The sequence below is a fragment of the Columba livia genome, chromosome Z, assembly GCF_036013475.1.
Source record: "Columba livia isolate bColLiv1 breed racing homer chromosome Z, bColLiv1.pat.W.v2, whole genome shotgun sequence".
Lineage (NCBI taxonomy): Eukaryota > Metazoa > Chordata > Aves > Columbiformes > Columbidae > Columba > Columba livia.
This window is the reverse complement of record NC_088642.1, coordinates 24,570,768-24,593,765: the sequence shown is the minus strand read 5'-3', so window position 1 is coordinate 24,593,765 and position 22,998 is coordinate 24,570,768. Positions and strand designations below refer to the sequence as shown.

General features: G+C 38.4%; 1 protein-coding gene across 1 annotated transcript in view; it reads left to right on the top strand.

Moving 5' to 3' along the window:
* HCN1 (hyperpolarization activated cyclic nucleotide gated potassium channel 1) overlaps positions 1–22,010 on the top strand; it is a 196,033-nt gene extending 174,023 nt beyond the window's left edge. Inside the window, exons 7-8 of the mRNA XM_065045178.1 lie at positions 16,420–16,584; positions 18,524–22,010. Of these exons, the coding sequence (XP_064901250.1) occupies positions 16,420–16,584; positions 18,524–19,332 (974 nt within the window). The 3' untranslated portion in view covers positions 19,333–22,010. The remainder of the gene's footprint in view (positions 1–16,419; positions 16,585–18,523) is intronic.
* Positions 22,011–22,998: the final 988 nt, after the last annotated feature.

Below are 22,998 nucleotides of genomic sequence, written 5' to 3'. Positions count from 1 at the left end.
GGGAGATTACAGCTGCTGCTAGATACAGCCTGGAGAGGAGAGACAAGGAGAGAAGTGCAAACGCACAGGGAGAGGCAGCCTGCGAAAGGAAGTGCCCTGAGATCCAAAGTGTTGTGATTCAGATCTGTTTTAAAAAAATAACATATAGCATTGTGAATTCCCAGGAGGGGATTTCAGACCCCAGAGAAGAATGACCTATTTGACTGCAGCTGAAAAGAGAGGAAACAAGCTGCACATCGGTTAACTGCGAATTGTAAAGGTTTGGTTTGTCAAAGCAGAAAAAAAAAGGCTCTAATATTCTCTTCTCTTTGGAAAAGTCACTCTTTTCCTGAAATGTGTATCGGAATATGGGTAGAGCTTCCTGACCAAAGGAGACATGAGAGAAGTTGAATAATGGAACAGTAACCTGGATGAATAAGCCTGTGTTCAAATTCTAAGACCAATAACCCCTTTTTTGCCTAATGGAGACATGGAAGGTTTGAGACTGAGGTACCATTTAAGCAACTGCAACTTGAAACTTCAGCTTCAACTGTATAGCTCTCAGGTCTGACACAATAAATCAATGTGAACACCCCTGCTCTCACAAGCAAGGAAAGGGCACACAGGTGGGAGCGGTGTGCCATACCTAAACAGATAATTTTTCAGTTTTTAAATGTCTTATGCGTTGGAAGTTCCCAGTCGCAGCTCAGACATGCTAACTGTTGCATGTCAGGTATTTCCCAGAGCTGAATTTCCCAAGGGCCCTGACTCTGGGGAGATTCAGGAGGAGTTTGTGGGCAGGCAGGCTTACCCCTAGAACTCACGGAGGAGTTCACCAACATCCTGCCTTGGATTTGGAGAAAGTTTTTCAACCTTACAGTGTGTAAAATGTTCAGGTATTGACACATTGTATTAATAGAAAACTTACGACTCTGTGGAGTTGTGGGAGAGCTAGAGGTTAGTGTGAAAGGCAAGATTTTTGAAGAACCACAGCCATATCACCAGTATTTGGGAGAGGCTTGAATGTAGACCGTTGGGAGAGTGAAAGCCTGGAAGACAAAAGATTTAAACATTTAAATTATCTTGCCTGATCTTTGTTCTTAATTAAAAAACAAGCTTCTGTGTGGATCTGGGTGTTATGTGTCTCATATGAAACTAGATAAACCTTAAAGTTGCTTGGAAATTCTTCTCAAAAAGAATGTGCCTCGATAATCACCAATGGAGTAGCTAAATCAGATTGCAGTTCACCTCTGTTTTACATTCTCTGTTGATTTTTGAGAGATGTGCAGAGTGGTGACTGTAGAGGGACATCGTAGATGTGGTTTAGATTGCCATGTGCCTTTTTCCTCATCTGTCCTCACGGGTTTCTCCTTTCTGGAGGGAAGGAGTAATACAAGACAGTAACCACAGACATCATGTGATTTGTTCATTGCTAGTCCTGTGGGAAGAGCATCGTATCCCTTAACCTTCCTGCGTGTTCATGAATGTAATCTTTTTGAACTTTGTGTGCAGGGGCACTACTTAGCCCAGCAGCATATAGGATGCTAATTTTCATCCCAATAAGTTTTCTTAGACTACTGATTGAAGGATATTATAATCCTATGTGTCTACTCCAAGTGCTAGTAGGAATTTGAAAGTATAATAATTTCTGGTGCTGTCTTTTTCCCCAGGCCATGTACACCCTACCCTTGCCCCCACTCCCCCTTTGTTGGAATACACAAAATGTGTATGGGCATGTGTAAGAAATGCTAACTGGTCTATACTCCCTCCAAATCTGCAGTCAACATACAGAAAACAATATTCCCCCAATTGCTAGCTGTCAAATATGTCCAGAAAAATGTATGATTTGAGGCTATGTTCTTTCAAATCTTTCAGTAGTGACCACAGAGGAAATGTTTTAAAGAGAATGCCATAAATTATGTCTTGAACAGACATGGATCATCAGAAAGGTTGTTTCAAAAAGATTCAGAACAATCCGTTTTCTTTTGCCTTTTACTGACATTTAAAGAATTTTTTTTTATTGCGTTACCTTAGAATCTCTGTGCTCACGTGGTGTGCTCATGTGAATTTTCATAAAAGGGACAGGAATTAGGCAATAAAGAATACTTTAAGCTATTTTTTGCTATATTGCACAGTTATATAGCCATTTCTACATCAATGAAATTATGTGACCCACAGTTACCAGTGGAGGATTTCAGAAGTATTCCAGGATTTTAATACTCTACAGATGCTTTAATTGGATTTCCCCAGGACCATGTCTGTTATTTTTGAGGAAATACAGCAATACTCATTTTTCCTGAACATCTATGGATTTTTTGATGTCTTCCTTCACTTTTCCCTCTGTTTTCTAAAATGTCTCCCAGTTTCCTGTAATTAGGAATGAGATTTGCAGCTAAACTGAGGGAGTGTGGACTGGATGATCAGGTAGTGAGATGGACTGTGAACTGGGATGGCTGAAGGAAAGAAGCCAGAGAGTCCAGCGCAGGGCAACAAAGATTATCAAGGGAGTGGAGCATCTCCCTTATGAGGAAAGGCTGAGGGAGCTGGGTCTCTTTAGCTTGGAAAAGAGGTGACTGAGGGCTGACCTCATAATGTTTATAAATATATGAAGGGTGAGTGTCATGAGGATAGAGCCAGGCTCTTCTCGGTGACAACCAATGGTAAGACAAGTGGCAGTGGGTACAATCTGGAACACAGGAGGTTCCATTTACATTTGAGAAGAAACTTCTTTTCGGTGTGGGTGACAGAACAGTGGAACAGGCTGCCCAGGGCGGTTGTGGAGTCTCCTTCTCTGGAGACATTCAAAACCCACCTGGCCACATTCCTGTGTAACCTCATCTAGGTGTTCCTGCTCTGGCAGGGGGATTGGACTGGATGATCTTTTGAGGTCCCTTCCAATCCCTAACATTCTGTGATTCTGTGATTGCCGCTGCTTTCAGTAAAGCAGTAAATGCATCTTTGCACAAATAAAAGAGAAACTTCTCCCACTGAGACTGACACAGTTTTCATGTGAGGCAAAAGAAGGTTGCCCTCAATGGAAATTATGACCTTCTCCTTCTAGTTGCTTCTGTAGGGAGAGTAAAGTGTGAATGAATAAAGTCAGGAGAGAGTTGATGGTCAGGGTTATGCTAGCACATAGGACAAAACCATAGCGGGGGGTCAGGAGAGCATGTGGAGTAAGATGGGGGTCAGTGGAGAGTGGACTCTGCGTGTGGGTGAGAGTCAGGTTGTGAGTGGTACAAAGAAATGTGAGACAGAGGAACTGCAAGTGCATGAGATTGATGGGAAAGGGAAGAAAATGCAAGGGGCAAGAGCACACTTGAACAAGATTAAAGCAACCTTCAGAAACTGGAAAGGAGTGGGAAGGTGCTTACAGCTATCCCTTATATACAGCGAGCAAGAAAAACCTGACTGCATGTGTGTCTGCAGCTAAGTTGAATTGCAAGCTTGAGATTCAGTCTTCCTGGGATGAAAAATAAAAATCAGGAGGCAGGTAAAATATGGAAGTAATTGTATTTTGAGGATGTTGTGATGCCTAAATTATTTTTTTAGTCTGATTCATGTCTTTGAGTATCTGCAGTTTACAATACCAAAAATGTAAAGTCTTTCTTAAGTATGTAGCAGTAGAGACTGAGCGCTCCCCTGTTTTTTTTGTCTGTCTCAGTGCATATTTGTGGTTTTCTTCTTTAATACCTCAGTAGTTCAAACTCATTTATGCTATAATCCCAGTAGTAAATGGTAGAGAGGAAATTGCCAGGTTTCAATCCTGCTGAACCTTTTCCTCTCAGTGCCAAGTGACTGTATTAGAAATTACTCAAAGGTTTCTTTTGATGAGAGAAATTACTGAACAGATTGCATATGATTTTTTCACTAGACACATAAAATTGGTAAAATGCAAACATTTTGAAGTCTTTACAGATGAAGCACAAGAATGTGAGTATTTTGCTTATAGAGGAGCACAGTTCATCATTTATTGAGGCTTTACAGAGCAGAAATAATAATGTATCTAGTGAGCCTAACACTAATCTAATTTTTATTGTACCTATATGTTGGCAAAAACTGGAGTATTACCGCTTCTACAAGGCAATTTTTTGCTGGAGTAAATTATATTAGAATCACTCTTTAATGTCACATATGTTGATGATTCAGAATGCCTCATGCTTAATAAACATGCAGGAACGTAAGAAACTAAAGAGAAGTTTTCCTTAGTGAAAGAACTCCTTTCCAACAATTTCCTTCCTCTTACTCTGTTGCCTCTTAGGGCTTCTTTAGTCATCAAAATGGGATCTGGCTCTGCAATTTTTCCTTCTCTTCTGGAAAGGCCTTTTGCTCCCTGATGCCTTGTGATCCTCCACTTCTCTGCACACTCCTTATCTTAGCCCCAGGATGTGGTCACACACACACCGCTATGGACTGCAAGCTCCTGCTTGGGGAACAAAGGAGAAATGCAGGTTTTTGCTATTTTATAGCTCACCTCAGGTTGTTCCCCCACAAGTATAAAGGTTAAGGCTGTCCCAAAGGTACTGCAGGGCACATTGATGAGCAGGAGTGGTTTTGTCCGGCTGCCAGCCCCATGGTGTCAGGGCAATGAAGTCCTCATACTGCTGCACAGGTGCTGAACCACCCTTGTGCTTCACTGGTGTGCTGGTGTGAAGCTAAAACACCTACAAAGAGGAAGAGAAAGGAATAAATCCAGCACTGCCCAAGCAGCAAGGCTCAGGGCAGCTTACTAAAAAGAGCATTTCTGCGAACACATTCTGGATTCTGCTGTTACTTCATTTGCTGCCTTGCTGGTGGACACAGGACTGATTGTTCACTGTGGTCTCATCCTGCTCCTGCTGCAGTCACTGGCAAAATTCCTCTCAGCCTCGAAGAACACAAGATAAGACTCATGTCCCTGCTATCCCATCCATCTGTTTCCACACCTGTGTTTACACAGGCTTCCCTTCATTCAGCAACCCAGATGTGTGTTCCAGGAAATTATAAGCCCTTTTTTCTGTTTTTAGCAGACACTGTGTTATTGCTGAAGGAATGCCGATATTGCTAGGGAAATCCAAACTGAGTGAATAAGAAGTGGAGGTATATATTTATGAATTAGGTCTGGGGGCCCCACAGAGATTTCATTGTGTTTGCAGTTGGTGGCGGCTTTCCAGATCCTGTAGCTAAATGTGCAATAAGTCATGGTACTCAATTTGTGATGTGTCCATTGCAGTTCCTTCTCCCCATTGTTTTTTTCTACGTTTTTCCCCCCCATAGAGAATCCTAATGGTATCATGCCACTTGTAGGCATTCAAGAAATCAATTTGTAGACTAACTAATACTCGTATTGCTTAATTTTTATTTTTTTTTTCTATGAGCCTCCAGGTATGATGAACCTGAGGAAGTGCCTGTGGTTTTTTAAAACTCTTTATGATATGTGTATGAGACTTGCTCTTTGTGAATATCAATATGAAAATGTAATGGTCTACCTTTTGCATTGTAAGAAGAGACAAACACACGGCTTATTTTACTTATCCAAAGGCACGTATCACTAATTTTGCTGAATATCATCATCTGTATAGTAAAATCATATATAAATCAGATTCTCATCCTCGTTTTCCCAGAATATGTCCCAGAGACATATTGTCGCACTTTTCTTTTTTTGAAAATGTAGTTCATAGAATACTTTAGATTTTTAAATGTTTTATTTTGCTTAAATTATTTAATACCGTTTTAACAGTTATCCTTCTGCACTTGAAATTCTAACAAATTGTATCTTACATTTGCTTTAGCTTGTAGAAGGCAAATTAGACAGTACTTCCTTGACCTACCTATTATTTGTGGAGCTTTTCCCCATTTCAGAACAGCAACTGTCAGTATATTTTAGACCAGTGCAGTGGAAAATAATACCATGGGAAATATTGAGTCACTTTAGGTTATATTTTGCCACTTTTTTTTTTCTGGGTACACTCTAGGTACTTCCATTTGATAGACTGCTTTTGGAGATTTGGAGTGTATTACTTAACATATATAGAGAAAATGCTGATAAAGTGCCTGGCTGCTTACTGTTTTACACCTGGACAATATGACATGACATATAGTTTCACATTTTGCAAAAATACTGCAGATGCCCACTATTTTCTCAAGGCAGTGGTGAATTAGTGGTCTCTCAGTCTTCATACTCCAATCCAAATAATTAATTGTAAGTAGCGTCCCTGAGGTGTGATTATTCACATTCTTAATGGCAAGTACACAATGAAATACATTAGGGAGCAGGATCTCCAGATCTCCATACCAACTCATTTGTAAAATACTTTTCAGGTGAACAGTACAGAACATTTTCCTGAAAGTATTGTCTGCAAAATATCCTAAAACCAAAATGCCTTTCTGGCACAAACTAGTCTGCCATTTTGAGGATACATTTCCTCATGATACAGTATAATTTCTTCTGAATTATGTTCTTCTCTTGATACCATATTTTTTACAGAAAATACTATGCAGTCAGAAGGACTTCTTGCTATTCAGACAGAATATTATTTTTAGAAATCTAAGAGACTTTTTAAGAAGACAGAATGAAAATAATTTACTCTGGTGTGCTAAAAGGTAGAAGTGGGTCTGGGTTTAGGAGATTTTTAAATAGCAAATGTAAATGTGTATTTAACAATACTAATGATAATAATTTAATTAATAATCCTTGATACCTAAACAACATAGTCTTCAAACCAAATTATAATTATGATTTACTGAATTCACGAACACTATAAATTTTTAATTTAATAATTATACCTAAGAGAATTAGACACAATCAAAATATCACATCAGCGTAGCCTAGAAATCTGAGGTGGCCAACACAGATAAACAAGAAGGTGATTTTGCAAGTACTGTCAGTTTTACACAGTAGAATTTAAACTAAATATTTGAGTTTAGATTAAATATTTCAGAACTGACAGTCTCTGATCATTGTTTTAATAATTTAATGGAAAAAAATGAAGTGCAATATTTTTACAGTCCACTTAAATTTGAGTTGAATAGTTTAATTTGTAACTGTTATTGTTTGCCAAATTCAAGATGACAGGAGCATAACACTGAATACATAAGGAACTAAGTGGCTCTTTTCAATGGGGAATAGGCATCCATGTGAACAAAAGTAGACATAAATGAATTAAACAAAGTCATTTTTGACCTTCAACCCAGCCAGTAGGAAAGCAAAATAAAATGAGTTTTTACAAGATAATAAATAGACTATCTTAGTCTCTCTTGGTAGAAAGAATGTTTCATTAAAGTAGAATAAAAATGTATGGATGCTCTTTTATAAATTACATTGAAGATAAAGTAAGGACTTGCATTTCTGTTTTATATAATGATCCTAAGCTTCTGTCCTATCAGAGATTTCTCAGAAGAATTTGAGTTAGCAATAAAAAATAGGCAGGTTGTAAGTAATAATGTTGCTAGCCTCTGTTTCCTCTAGTCAGGAAAAACTGGCCACAACTGTTTTCAGTACCTTCAGATAGAAACAAAACAAAACAAAACAAAACAAAAACAAAACACAAGCAAACAAAAAACAACAACAACAACAAACCGCGACAACAAAAACATGCACAGGTCAGGATGGGATATGAAATATCTCTGGGCAGATAACTATGCCAATTTTTATAAAGGCAATTGTATTCTAACCATGTATATTTGGCTGTCTTTCTTGATGTAAAAGTAATTGTAAAAACAGCCTTTCTGAAAAGAATTAAATTATACTGTCAATACATATTAAGCATATTACATTGAAATATGCCTAATAGCATATCAGCATTAACTACAGGAAAAATGAGAACTTGAACACATCCAGTTATATATCAGTCTTGTCAAAAAATTATGGACGTCATTAGACAATGGCTAAAATGGATTGGCTTAGTACATCCAAATGTGCCTTGAAAATTAATTTATGCCCGAAATGTCTTTTTCTATATCAACATTTACTTATATCACAGTAGATAATATTTTGAAGGCTTGTTTTAATGAATTTCATGTGGGAGTAATAAGAGTCCTGTTCTGAATAAGTCTCAAAGCATCCAGATGTTATCACACTGCTTCTCTCAGAGCTTCTAGAAAGTAGTGCATTAAGCCTTATTCAAGGAAACAAACTGATAGAAATTATTTCCCCTGGCAAATTTGTGCCATCTCCAATGAAATAAATGTACCTCTCTGCCAATTAGAAATACTATTAGAAAAAAAAAAAAAGAAAAATAGAACCTCTCTGATTAGACTGCTTACTGTACCAAACATTTGACATATATATGTATATATAGAAGTTAAGCAAATGAAGGCTTGGGAGGGAGATGTTTAGGGAAGAGAAAAATGGAAGGAAATACAGCAAGAGAGTTAATCGTCCTTCACCTGTTTTTTTTATCAGGAAAATGGTTATAAAGTGCCCATCACTGATACTGATAAGTTGCTTCTAACTCATCTGTTTTAAAGGTTTCTTCTTGTCTTGGGGTGGCTTTGGAGACAAACTCTCCTTTTTCCAAATGTGGGGATTGTGTCCAAAGGATAGCAGTCTGGATAAAAGGGACTGGTATATTACTGTTTGTGTTGGGTACTGATTTCCCTTGTCATCTGCTTCTTTTTCCTGCTGACCATTTCCTGCCTCAAGGAGACTGAAACTCCTATTATTGTTATTGACTATTACCCTGTAGCATCATGTCATCCTCAAACATAGAAGCAAATATAATTTTTAGTTGCCATTGCATTCTCTTCTTCTCATGATACATATGGGACATCTTCATAACTGAGAAGTTATCTCAGCCAGTAAAGGCGTGGACAAGCAGGGACAGATTATAGCAAACAAGAATTGTGTTCCTAACTTGCAATGAGGGGACAATTCCACAAGTCAGTAAGCACGAGTCTCTGTCTTACTAAGTGAGCTATATTTTTTGCTGGAGCACATATTCTATTTATTTTATTTGTCCTGATAAATTAAATAATACTAAAAACAACAAAAACTACCAATGAACATGCTGAGAACTCACGTGTCAGGGTCTTCAGAGCCAGAAATTTCAAATGATTGCAAACAGGCTATAAAAATATTAAATACACTAACCTGGGGTTTGTTTTGTTTTGGTTTGTTGTTTGTTGTTTGGTTTTTTTTTAATAGGATGACTATATAAGGGCAACACCTATCACAAACAGATGAATTTTAATTAGGTTTATGTAAATAATTCAAAAAGTGACAGGAGACTGAAACTGAGCCATTAAAGAAGTTGTTTTGGACCTTTAATTGTAATTGTCCATTTTCAGTCCTTCTTCAAAATAGTAACCACTCAGCAGTATATCCAGGCATCCTTCATGAAGCCTCTCTCTAGCCCAGACACCTGAAAACAGCTTTACAGACAATTGTTGTTGGCAGGTTTTAAATGAAGAGGTCATACAGGTAGTGTCTGCTATTGCTCACTTTGACAAACGCAGACTGTCTTGTCTGCAATTCCATATTTAGTGAAGGTTTGTGCAGCTTTCTTTTGGGCAGCCCAGATTACAAACCTGGCTGTAAAAGGTATCAGTTGTCTCCATTTTCTTTTCTTCTTATGTTCTCTCCTTTATAGCAGGAATGTTCCTGTTGACCAGTGGCTGTATTTTGTTTCTTAAATATAGGACTGAATGCAGAACTAAATGTTACCTGAGCTTTTCAGCTTCCATGCTTAAGATCTGGTCTGGATTTGGGACATATCACTTTTTTTAAAATTTCTTCCACAGTTGTGACTAATGTGAATGTAAATACTGTTTTGCAAAACAAATGCAAAATAAAATCTGCATAGCCATGTGGCATAGAATTTAATACCTTTTTTTTTTTTAATAGATTACTGAAAGTGATCTGATTGGTATATTCTGACTAATCATAAGACCTGGTGCTAGTAATTCTAGTACCTAGAACAAAAAGCAGCATATGCCTGGATCTTCCATTTTGTGCACTAGTGATAATATATCAAAAGATAAAAAGAATACATGAAAACTTAAAAAAAAAATAGGTTGATGCATTTTATGCTCTCCAGAGTTTAATAAACAAAAAGGAGACAGAAATGCAGAAGTACATGTTAAAGCAAAAACAATTTTATCATATGAAACAGCTTTTCCCTCTTAGAGAAGGATGAGTCAACATGAAACTAGGAACTCGCTCCATTTCTAAAAGAATAGGGTGTCTAGAAGCTTACTCTTTGTGTGTTTGTTTGTTTGTTTGTTTTAAAGGCTTGAAGTTTATATAGTCCCTTCCTAAAGAAAAAATATCACTCACATTAGCTGTTGTAAAGCTGAGAGCAGAATATGCTGAGCTGAAGGTCTCTTCCTGTGACTGGCGCACCGACAAAGTGCCCACTAGCTAGTTTCTGCTCAGTGGACAACTTCAGTAGCTTGAAGGAAATCAAGAACTGTTATTCTTTGCACCATGCCAAAGAGTTGCTGTTATGAAGAGTTACTTTAGAAAAGAAGAATAACCTAAACCTGGTAGTTTTGAGAAACTTGCTCTGTAGATTTACAAGATGGGTGGATGAAAGAAGAATCTGGACTGGCTGGATTGATGGGCTGAGGCCAATTGTATGGGATTCAACAAGGCCAAGTGCTGGGTTCTGCACTTGGGTCACAACAACCCCACGCAGCACTACAGGCTCAGGAAAGAGTGTCTGGAAAGCTGCCTGGCAGAGATGGATCTGGGGATGTTGACTGACAGCAGCTGAAGATGAGCCAGCAGTGTGCCCAGGTGGCCAAAAAGGCCAACAGCACCCTGGCTTGTATCAGGAATAGTGTGGCCAGCGGACTAGGGAAATTATTATCCCCTTGTACTCTGCGCTGGTGGGGCCCCACTTTGAATCCTGTGTTTTGTTTTGAGCCGCTCACTACAAGAAAGACACTGAGATGCTGGAGAGAGTGCAGAGGAGGCGACAAAGCTGCTGAGGGCCTGGAGCACAACTCTGATGGGGGGCAGCTGTGGCAACTGGGGCTGTTTAGCCTGGAGAAAAGGAGGCTGAGGGGAGAATTTATCACTGTCCAAAACTACCTGGAAGGAGGTTGTAGCATGGAGGGTGTTGGTCTCTTCTGCCAAGTAGCAAGTGACAGGATGGTAGAAAATGGCCTCAGGCTGTGCCAGGGGAGGTTTAGATAGGATATTAGGAAACATTTCTTCACAGAAAGGGTTGTGAAGCATTGGAACAGCCTGCGCAGGGAAGTGGTGGAGTCACCATCCCTGGAGGTGTTCAAAAGACATAGAGACAAGGTTCTTAGCATGTTGGTTTAGCGCCAGAGTTAGGTTAATGGTTGCACTCAATGATCTTGAGGGTCTGTTCCAACCAAAATGATTCTATGAAGGAGCTTTTGTACATCTAAGTTTTGTTTATAGTAGTTTAGTAACTCATTGCTCTCAGTTAAATAACCAATATTCTAATCCACTGTCCCATTGTCTTAAAAAATTCCAAAATACTTTAGGCACCCTGACCCAAGCCTTTGAATTGCTTTGATTTTCCATCTGTCTTCTGCTACTGAAAATTACCAGATGGTCTTAATAGCTTCTTGCCCGTTTGCACAGCAATGTATATGCCTGCTACAAGATGAAACAAGTTTCCTGCTGAGGAACTAAAGCAATATTCTGCTGTCCTCAGCTGGACAGACACTTCATTAGATCCTGTAATGTTAAATCTGACAGATGATAGGAAGCCTGTCAAAGCTTTGGAAAGGGACAGAGCACTTAAAAAACTGCTGTATTTCAGAAATGCATGGAAAATGCTAATTACTAGGTTGGTGCAAAAGTAATTGCAGTTTTGGACCATGAATTTTAAATCATTATAGCTAGGCTCAAACGCATTTTTATTAACCAAAGTAGGAACCATTACAATCAACACATTTTTGCTAACAAGAAATAAGTTTGTTCATTTCTGTAGTGTAAAAATCCAGCCTTCAGAATTTGATGAACTCTTGGAAAGCATTTTCTGCATAGTCCTGGTTGTGGAAGCAAAATTGCTTCAACTTTTGAAGTGCTGGTTGTATGATGTACAGTTGGGCACTGTTGTGGAGAAGCATTGGGCCCTTTCTGTTGACCACTGCTAGCTGCATATTCCCTGTTCTGTGAAATACAGGTATGGACAAGCTTCTTTAGAAATTCATGGTGTTCCAAAAACTGAACCTGATACTAAAATACTGCCGTACAATCATAGAAACATTTAGGTTGGAATAGGCCTTTAAGATCATCGAGTCCCACCATTAATGCAACATTGCCAAGTCCCCTTCTAAACCCTGTCACATGTATGTGTGCAACTGTTATATTAGTGATGAGTTTTTATTATTATAATGATGACTTTTAGACCAGGCTTACCTTCGAACTTCTGTCGTTGCATTTTTTTAGTCAACATCTTTACAGCAGAAAGTATATGGTGTTTGAGCCCTTTTCCATGTTTGAGAGCTGCATTGTTCTTTGTGAAAGATCTGATGTTAGCAGAACACAAACTGTGATTTTCACAGACAAATTAATTATATTTGTATTAAATATGGACTGTAAGAACAAATGAATGTTTTTAGCATTGTTTAGGACTTTCAACTGGTCATTTTTCATCAGTGTAGTGATTGGCATTCACTTCAGAATGTTCTAAGGAGCAGTTGTCCAAACAGATTAAATTGAAGTTGAATTACAGGTTCATTGTAGCCTACTGTATAATCATTAATTGGAATTGAAGACATTATTTTGTTTGGAAAGGAAAGATAGAATTGTTTCACACTTTGAAAGTGTCAGCATGAAGGCAACAGACCATGTCTACCACTGATGGGAATGTTAGTGAATAATATGAGGGTGGGAGGTCCTGGAAAAGTTTGCCCATAGAAGCTGTGGGTGCCCCATCCCTGGAAGTGTTCAAGGCCAGGCTGGATGGGGCTTTGAGCAACCTCGTCTAGTGGAAGGTGTCCCTGCGTATGGCAGGGGTTTTGAAACTAGGTGATGTTTAAGGCCCATTCCAACCCAAACTGTTAGGATTTTGTGAATATGCTGCTGACACTTTCTTTTTATGCTAATAGAGAACTGTTTTTGCCCAAGCTGTTTGAAAAGAGTATGTTCCCTTTGTGTTTCACTGCACACTCCTGTACTACTGTTTGTATTTCATAGTCTGTTCAAATCAATTGAAGATCAAGGAGAGCATAATTGTTTAGGGCACCTTTTGTACTTTATGTCACTAAGAGTTATTTTAAATATATCATGTATATTTTCACTATTTTGTTCTCTTTATAAAATCTATTGTTTGTTTATATGTAATCTAAAAAAAATATTTTATTTAAAAGCACACAAGTGTTTGATAGGAAAACATTTTGTTATTCTGTGTTCTTCCTTTCTGGACCAAGTAAATGAGATTTAATGTATTTTGTCTTATTATTCTTGAGAGTGTGTTCCAAACAACTAGCTAATTGATGAAATAAACTTAAATGCAGGACACATACAATTAACAAGAACATTAGTCTTGTGGCCAGAGTACAAATGATGCTATTGATATGTATAACGAAAAAATACAGATGATATATCAGAGACTGTAATACAACCTTAATCAGTCAAAAAACACTGCTGGAAATGCATTACATAGGTATTCATCACATGGTTCTTTTTCTGTCAAAATGTTGTAGTTCATGTTTTGAATGAGACCATTCGACTACGCTTGAGAACACAATGTTTTCCCTTCTTACTGAGCAGACAGGCTCCATGGTGGCACTCCCTGATTAGTTTCTAGGCACTAGAACATTTGTCTTATCTTTTCTGACCCACCCATTATCATATCTAACTAGAAGACTCTATTGTGGCTATTAAGAGCATTCCAGAAAGATATTCTTCAACCATAAATTGTAGGTGGACAGAATTTGCAGAATACAATATATAGCTTTCAGTATTCTTTCCGTTCTCCTTACTTGACAAGAATAATAGAAGATGAAAGAAGGGGAAAAATTATTACATTTATTGCAGTAATGTTCATGAATTCCATGGTTCCACTGTCCAGTGACGATATCTAATATAATCTCTTATTGTTTCTCCCTTCTTTCTTTTTGAAGTAATCTAAAACACAGTGTTCTAGATTAATAATGCTGAAAATGGCACTTTCTCAATTTTTTTTACACTCTTCATAGAATCACAGAATCATGGAATCATTTGAGCTGGAAGAGACCCTCAGGATAATTGAGTCAAACCATAACCTAACTCCAGCACTAAACCATGTCCCTAAGAACCTTATCTAAACACCTTTTAAATGCCTCCAGGGATGGTGACTTCACCACTTCCCTGGGCAGCCTGTTCCAATGCCCGACAACCCTTTCCATTAAGAAATTTTCCCTAATATCCTATCTAAACCTCCCGTGGTGCAACCTGTGTCCATTTCCTCTCATCCTGTCACTTATTACTTGGGAGAAAAGAGCAGCACCCTCCATGCTACAAACCTCCTTTCAGGTAGTTGTAGACAGCAATGATAAGGTCTACCCTCAGCCTGCTTTTCTCAAGGCTAAACAGCCCCAGCTTCCTCAACTGCTCCTCATAAGGCTTCTTCAGAATCCTTGGGATCCATAGTCAACCTTTTTTGGGGGGGCATGTGGTGGTTTCTAAACTCAAGTACTTTATTTGTTGAGTGCAACAGAAGATATCTCCTTATGTCTCTAGTACTGTTTGCAGCAATTTTAAATGACAAAAGCTGAAAATCAAGGTTTGGCCATTAGTCATACAGATTTTCCAGCTAGTTAAGTTATCTCTAAATTCAGCCATGTATTGTAAACCTTCATTCTTTGTCAGATCTAAAGAATACCTTAGGAAATGGAGCGGGAATTCAGTGCATTTAACTTCTCCCTTTGGGCAAGATGTCCTTCTCACTCTGTTAACTAAAATGCAGTGGGTTCAATTGAAGGAGAAAGGGTCAGGGGGAGCTAAGGAATAGAAGAGGAGAGGACTGACTTCTGTTAGACCTCATCAGCCCTTTACAGTAAACTGTCATTATTTCATGGGCATCAAGTTTTGTCAGTGACATTAGGTCAAGACTCTTAAGATACCCATTATTCTCTATGACTTCTCCCCAAAGCTGCTGGGGTTTAAGTACATTCAGTGCTAGTAGTGGTCCCACACTAATGTACTTTGATTTATCCACTATTATTTAAGCATCTTAGCCCCCAAGCCTTCAGGGTTAGGTGGCATGTGGAAATACTTCAACAAGAAGTATGAGATGAAAAACCTTCAAGGTTCTTTACATCCTAGATTAATACAAAACGTATTTTGTTAGACATACAAAAAAACCCAAACCAACCAAACAAAAAAAAACAAACAAAAACCACCAATGCTAGCACTTTATAGATCTGAAGTAAAGCCCACATAATGTTTCTTTTGCTAATGAAGAATATTTGTTTTTCCATACTTGAGAATGATGGTTTGATTGAGATTGAGAATGAAGCAGCGTAGGACACAGTTTCCTAACTAGTATTTAAATATGAACAGGTATGAACTCACTGCTCTTGACTGCTAGAACTGAGTAGGGAAACAATCACCCTGCCTGAGCTCGAGAATTGTTCATTTTTCTAAGGATGTTCTTGTTCTGCAGCTTGAAAATGGCGTAAACTCAAATATGCCTTTTTGCAATTGACTTTTAAATTTTTTGTCTTTTAATATAAATAAATAAAAATTCTACCCTATATGTTTTGCTGTTACAAGCCTTGGACATTGACTTTCACCTTTATCCAGTAATCCTTTTCCTGTGGGTTTGGGAATCAGCAGTCACAAGTCTTGGGCTCTTTCTTGGGACTCTGCATATGGCTTTGGTCTCTTATGTTCCAGAATGATGAGTTCCTGTTGGAGGCACTTGCAGAGAAAAATTAATCAAATGAAGTAAGCAGAGGTTAAAAGGGTTGTGTTGTTTAGCCTAATGAGGAAAAAAAAAAAAAAAAAAGAAGTTTAAGATCATAAATTTACTCTCCCAAATACCTAGGACATGATACCCAAAGAAACAGAAGGTATTTGCATAACAGCCTTTATATTAAAGTATCATTCATTATATCATGTATTGAATTAATTTAGTAAATCTGGTGCATGATTAAGGAATTGTTCCTCTATGTCAGCTGGATATTAAAAAAAAAATCAATAGAATCATTTGGGTTAATTGAGTCAGCCAGTTGTGTTTGATAGCTGATGCGTCATTTCTTGTAACTTAAAGAAGAAATTTTTTTTAAAGGCTTGATAAAATCAGTCCAAACTGAGAAAACCTATAAGCTGGGCTCTTAAAGGACATTAGTTGTTTTTTTCAGAGTAGCAAAAATAGAATCAAACACCTTCAGAATTGTCCCTGCAACCTTGCATTAACAGCAATAGAAAAATTGCTGCTGAGTACTGAATTATTACTTGTTAGCACTGAGTCACTTCCTAGCTTTTAAGTTTCACACGGTTCACTAACTTCTTTGTTTTCTGTGTGTGTTGAATTTTTCTTCTCACAGAGATTTGCCTTTTGACCAAGGGCCGTCGAACTGCCAGTGTACGAGCAGATACATACTGTCGCCTGTATTCTCTCTCGGTGGACAACTTCAATGAGGTTCTGGAAGAGTACCCCATGATGAGAAGGGCCTTTGAAACAGTGGCAATTGATAGACTTGACAGGATAGGTATTACCTTTTTTTTTTCCATATTCGGGATTCTTGAAACTTTTCTAACTTTTCCTCAAGTTGCTGGAAAAAATCCTCAAATTCAGCTGTTCCTAAAAGTTTTGTTTCTGTTACACTGCAGTAAATGCTCTGTTGATCTATGAATAGGACATATGTCCAGACAAGAAATTCTGCAATCACACTTTTAGAAAACTCTCATACTCCTCTGAGGATTATTTTGTATACTTCAATTATGATTAGTATTACTTATTAGTTCAGTGTATTTCTTTTGCTGCCCTCAGCACTTCGTAGGGTTTATGCTGTTTCATGAGCAGATAACATTTTCCTAAATAAATTCTTCACAGAGTTCATCTGTAATGCTGGGAAGAGCTGAAGCCTCTCAGCACTCAAAAAACCTGCATTTGTTGAAGTGAATCAATCCTTTGCAGCAGGGCTCTCATTCTCCTCACAACATGGGCTCTGCTAACATCAATGTCTGCTTACTGGCATTACTCAGATCTGCTTGCAATCAGAAAAGCAGGTCAGTGATACCCATGTGAAAGGCAGAAGGATATGGCAGATCATCAAGACATGGTGTGCAAAGTCTGCTGTTGTGCATCCAGACATTCTGGACCTCTCTAATAAGACTTACTAGGTAAAATATATAGTCTTCGGTCAGGAGAAGTGAACTCTGATCATCATTATTGACACTGGTTTTAAAATGCAGCTGTGCATAAAAAAATCATTAATCCTGTTTAGTGGTGGTTCCTCAAATTCACAAAGAAAACTACACTGTAAGGATTATCCCACGTCAGTCTTTCTCAATACAGTTACATCTGCCGTTTCTTCGAAGTGAAGACAGAAAGAATTGCAGGGCACTGTTGATGTGTTGTCTAGTCTAAGCTGAAAATGTGACTTAGAAGAAAAAATTTTTTAATATAGCAAGATTTAAAAAATACAAGTATACAGGTTTCCAGTATTTAATAGACCTGTTTTATTTTCTTGCAGATTGTGAACACTCAGTGCATTTATCAAGACTTATCAAACTCTTAAAATTTGTCTCTCAAGACTCTCTGGAAATGTAGTCCAACTCTAAGTAATATGTGCTTAAATAATATTGATAGTAAAGTCTAGCCTGCTCTTGCAGTAGCAATCCTATCTGAAGTGCTGCGTTTACAATATGAAATCTACACAGGACGAAAGATAAAACGTGACCCATTTTATCTGAGAAAGAAACAGTTGAGTGCAGTTGTGTTCCTGTGTGTCTGGTGGCACTGAATGGTGTGTACATCTTGCAGACACTGAGAGCATCAAGCAGGCAGTAGGACTCAGTGTACCACAGTTGCTATTGTGCAAGCAGGTGTCACATTTTCCGTGAGTTCATATTCGTTCACAAACCTTTAAAAAGATGATTTCTTGCAAGCTAGTGGTCACCGGTTACTAATGTCTAATAATTAGTTCCATGGAATGTACTAAAAGGCAAGTGCATTTACAACTTATGTAACAGTTCAGTGGGAATGAGGACAGTTTTGCAACGCGAGAGAAAGACATACATGCAGAGCCGGATGGCTTTTTCCACTCTGTTGTTTGGTAAATTACCATGGTAACATTTTCAGAATAACTGTAGTAATAGCAATGCACTACAAGTGAAGAGGCACAGGAAGTCCAGGTGTCTTTGAGCACAGTGGTGTTTAATAACAGCGTCAGCATTATTAAACCAGGCTGACGCAGAGAGAGGGCACTGTGTGTGCCGGAGGCCGGCGTGGGTCGCTGCAGTGGTGCCTGGAGTGGCACAGCCCATTGCAGTGGGCCCGTGGCCAGGCTGTGGCCCCACTCAGCCCACTGGTTGCTGAGGCTTTTACAGTGTATAGCCCTTGGTGATGGGAGCTGAAACACGAAGTCAGAGCGGGGGTCTTCCCCTGCATGTCAGGCTCACTAACTCTTCTGCCTCTCTGTGAAGGGAAGAAGAACTCGATCCTCCTGCAGAAGTTCCAGAAGGACCTCAACACCGGGGTTTTCAACAACCAGGAGAACGAAATCTTGAAGCAGATCGTGAAGCATGACCGGGAAATGGTGCAGACCATCGCCCCAGTGAGCTTGCAGCAGATGCCCGCCCTGAACTCCAGCACCTCCGCCTCGTCGTCGCGCACCAGGACACAGTCTCCTCCCGTGTACACAGCCAGCAGCCTGTCCCACGGAAACCTGCACTCCCCGTCCCCCAGCACGCAGACACCCCAGCAGGCCGTCGTCCTCTCGCCCTGCTCCTACACCACCGCAGTCTGCAGCCCGCCCGTACAAAGCCCTCTGGCTGGCCGAACTTTCCAGTACTCCTCACCGACCGCCTCGCAGCTCTCCCTCATGCAGCAGCAGCCACAGGCGCCCCAGCAGCCCCCCAGGGCCACGCAGAAGAACGAGGTCCACAAGAGCACCCAGGCCCTCCACAACACCACCCTGACCCGGGAGGTGCGGCCCCTCTCCGCCTCACAGCCTTCCCTCCCCCATGAGATCTCCACCCTGATCGCCCGGCCTCACCCCACTGTGGGGGAGTCCCTCGCCTCTCTGCCGCAGCCCACCCCTGGCCCCGGCGTGCCCCCGGCCAGCCGGGCCACCGTCCCTCAGCGGGTCTCTCTCTTCCGACAGATGTCCTCGGGAGCCATCCCCCCGAACCGGGGGGCCGTGCCGCCCCCGGCCACCCTGCAAAGGGATTCTTCCACAGTCTTAAGCACAGAGCCCGAGGGAGACAAACCGCGGTTCGCCTCAAACTTATGATTCCTGGTAACTGTGAGCAACAGACTTGAGACAAACCGAGCACCACCCCCAGAACTGTTTTAGCCTGTTTCCTAATGTACCCCAGCAGTCTACTATGAGAAAAATACTTTAGACAGCTTTCCCCCACATAACGAATGTAAAAATTATATATATATAAAATATATATATATCAAAAAAAAAGAAATTTAAAAAACTTGTTTGAATTCATGTCTTCCTTTCTTGTAACCGTGTAACCAGCTGTAACATTACTTATTTTAAATGTGTCAACTTTAAAATCATTCTAATGGGGATTCCTCTGTTTGATGGTTGCTATTTTCATGGGGAAATTGTCAACACAGTAGCAAACTTCAAACAGATACATTATTTTTAAACAATCTAACACATAGCACTGACTGAGTGATGCTCTGAAGCTTTTCATTTATTTGAATACACCTTGTTAATTTATTGTGAAGAATTCAGTTTTTACTTCCATTGCATTTCGTGTGTTAGCATTTTCCGTTGAGAATTAGATTGGAAAGGAAAAAAATGGCAAACACCTGCAGTCGAAAGGCTGACAGTAGCACTCCTCTGGACAGGTTGTAACCTCATGACATGTCAACCCTTCTTTTTTTTTTCAGAAAACTGAGTGGACTTCAATCTTCACATTGCTAAAGACTTTTACAAAGACTATAAATATCTCCATTGTAAATAATTTTTAGACCAAAACAAAAATAGCTGCTGTGTGGTGTACCATTGCAATGTCTTTGTTTAGGAATTTAGGTTCCGCTTTTCACTTCAAAATTTACAGTTTTAAAATTTGTTAAAGCTAAGTGCAACACAACTGTTAAATTGTAATGCAATGGCTTAAAACCTGCAATGTTACTTTTACAGGCAATGTTTTATGCAAAATTGTACGCTTGATCCTGCAAACTGCTTCTACTTCACCAATACCATCACTTTTCTTCTCCTTGCCCTCAGTAGTATCTGAGAATATTCCATGCATGCTTTGGGGAGAAAAAAAAAAAAAAAACAAAAAGAAAAGAAAAAAAAAAAAAGATAAAAAAGACAATAAAAATAGGTTTGGTCAGCCATTGTAGGAAAAGGCTTTATGGTATCTTAGAAAATAATAACCATTCATTAATTGTGTCTACCTTAAAATTCCTGTGATGCTGACTTTGAATCTCTGGTTTAAGTCTAGAAGTGAGATTTTTCATTTAAATGATTATTTGTAAACCACAGCTTGATTTAGACTTTCAGGTGCTTTCTCTGTCTTCACTGTAGTTTTGTAGTTGACTGTGGTGTTAATTTACGAAAATAAATATAATATAGCATCAAGTCTGTCTGGAAATGCACGATTTGCTCTGTGTATATTGTTATTAAATGGATAGTATATCCTAAGGCATGTAGTGTCAAACATAGCCATAGGTACAAGGTTTATTATTTCTTATGTCTTCAAAACAGAAAGGAAATGATGACAGAAAGCAGGGTTGAAGCATACTGTTTTGTGAACATTTTGTTTTGTTTGCTCAAACCTTCACGTTATCCACAAAAAGTTCTTTCATAATCATTTGTGCCTGATTTGTCACATTAAATAGAGATTGAAACTAAATGTGTCATAATTTAACTCATTGAAAAATCAGCATTATGGATATGATACAAGCATATATTCTGTTCCTTAAGACCCAGCTGACTCATGTTGAGGAAATTAATGCAAAGAAGTTCTTTTCCCATTAATGCTGAGTTTAATGAAGCATGTAAAAATTAAATAACATCACTAACTACGTAATGCAGTGAATCCAGATGTACTTGAGAGGCAAGTAAATATTCTAAAGCTAACAGAGCTTGAACCCATGCTGCCTGTTATGCCTTTTACCAAAGTGGTACATCAAATAAAAATTTTTAAAAATCTTCCAGTTTTTGCTGACTCCCACTCATCGGTAAAAATTGATGTAATTAACCCATTAACATGCTGCTGCCATTAATTTAAGTGGCCCAGAGTAGTATATGGGGAAGTGATTGTTTAAAAGTGTTTGGAACATTATGGATACGCTGCAAGACCATTTATTTATCAGTACAATATCCCTTCTATTATTTTAATACTAATGAATTCTGTCAGTTAATTAAGATCATATACTGATCTTTCAAACTCTTTAAGGTTTACATTTAACAGGAGAAATGGGGTTAGTAGCGAAATATTTTTATATATATTTTTATTTTATTTTAAGCACTATGAAGTATTATTAATTCACGTGGTCTTTCAGTGAAACCATAAATAATTTTTAATGACTTTGTAATAGAGTGGACAATATCTAGGATTTGTATGTTAATTTAAAAAAAAGGTACAGGGTATAAAATTATATACGTATATATATGTATGTATGAATGTATATATACTTAGATTAAGAAACAAATGACTCACATTCCTGTAATATAAAGGTCCATTGCTAGTCTCAGAACTGACCTATTTTCTCTGTACATAACTAAGCCCATAAGTATGAAATCTCACATCTGTACAGGATGAAATGTATTAATGAAAAAGGTTGGATCTTACTGCTGCTGGGAAGACTATAGATCTGATTCTTACAATAACTGTATGATCAGGGATGAGTTAGATTTTTTTCTTTTGTCTTTGCTCAAAGCCATAAATAAATATATATAAAAGATGATTAATAAATTGAAGAAAGTATATTAAAAATAAAACCATGAATATTTTTTGGTTCGAATATCTTCATAACTGAGCAAGTTTTGCATTACAATGATAGAAAAATTGTTTGCTTTTCTCCTTTCTTTGTTCTGAGCCCCAGAATTGATATGCACCCAGTACGGGGAGGTGGGGAAAAAACTGCCTGAATGATTATGTACACTGTAGGAAAAAAGAGGGCTTCACAATTTAAGGATACTAACTGATTTACTCAAGCAATTCCTAAGCTATATTTCCTTTGTAGATTAGAGGAATTAATTGTGCTAAAAACATTTTCCCCTCAGAAGTCTCATTCAAGCCATTTCCACTAACCTGTAATATTTCTTGAGTACAAACATTTGAAACGGAAATTTCCTTAAATATAAAATTTTAAATATCCTGGGAGAGAATCTCAAGTATTGTTGGTGGAACTTATGGAAACTGTATTCTCTCATATTTTCATCATATTTTCATTTTATCGTACTACATACGTCAATCCCAGATGATTTATTTCTGAACTTGTTCATAATAATTGAGGTTTCAAGGGAACATTGATGTGGAAGTAGCATTCATTAATTAGGTTTTAGGTTATTATAAACAAAAAAAGCATAGCCCATTCAAACTAATGGTAGATTTTTTTTTTTTCATTAACTTTAGTAGAATCACTACAATCCTAGGTTGGTAAACAGTGATTTTAAGCAAGCATGAGTAGCTGCATTTTCCAATTGCAACCTAAAGTGTATTGTGAATTCTTTTCAGGTGATTTTGTGTGTGTGTGTGTGGTTTTTTGTTTGTTTGTTGGGTTTTTTTGAGTATATTTATTTTGCATTAGTAAGATGTAGCTCCAGTCCAATTGTAGTCAATGAAAAGGTTTCCAAGAGGATCAGCACTGTACTAGAAAACTCTTGTTTAGCAGCGTAATTTGGTTCTCCTGACTACATTTGAACCGCTGCACAAGGTATGCTTTGCTGTTTAGTCCAGTCTTCATACATTTGTGTACAAAAACA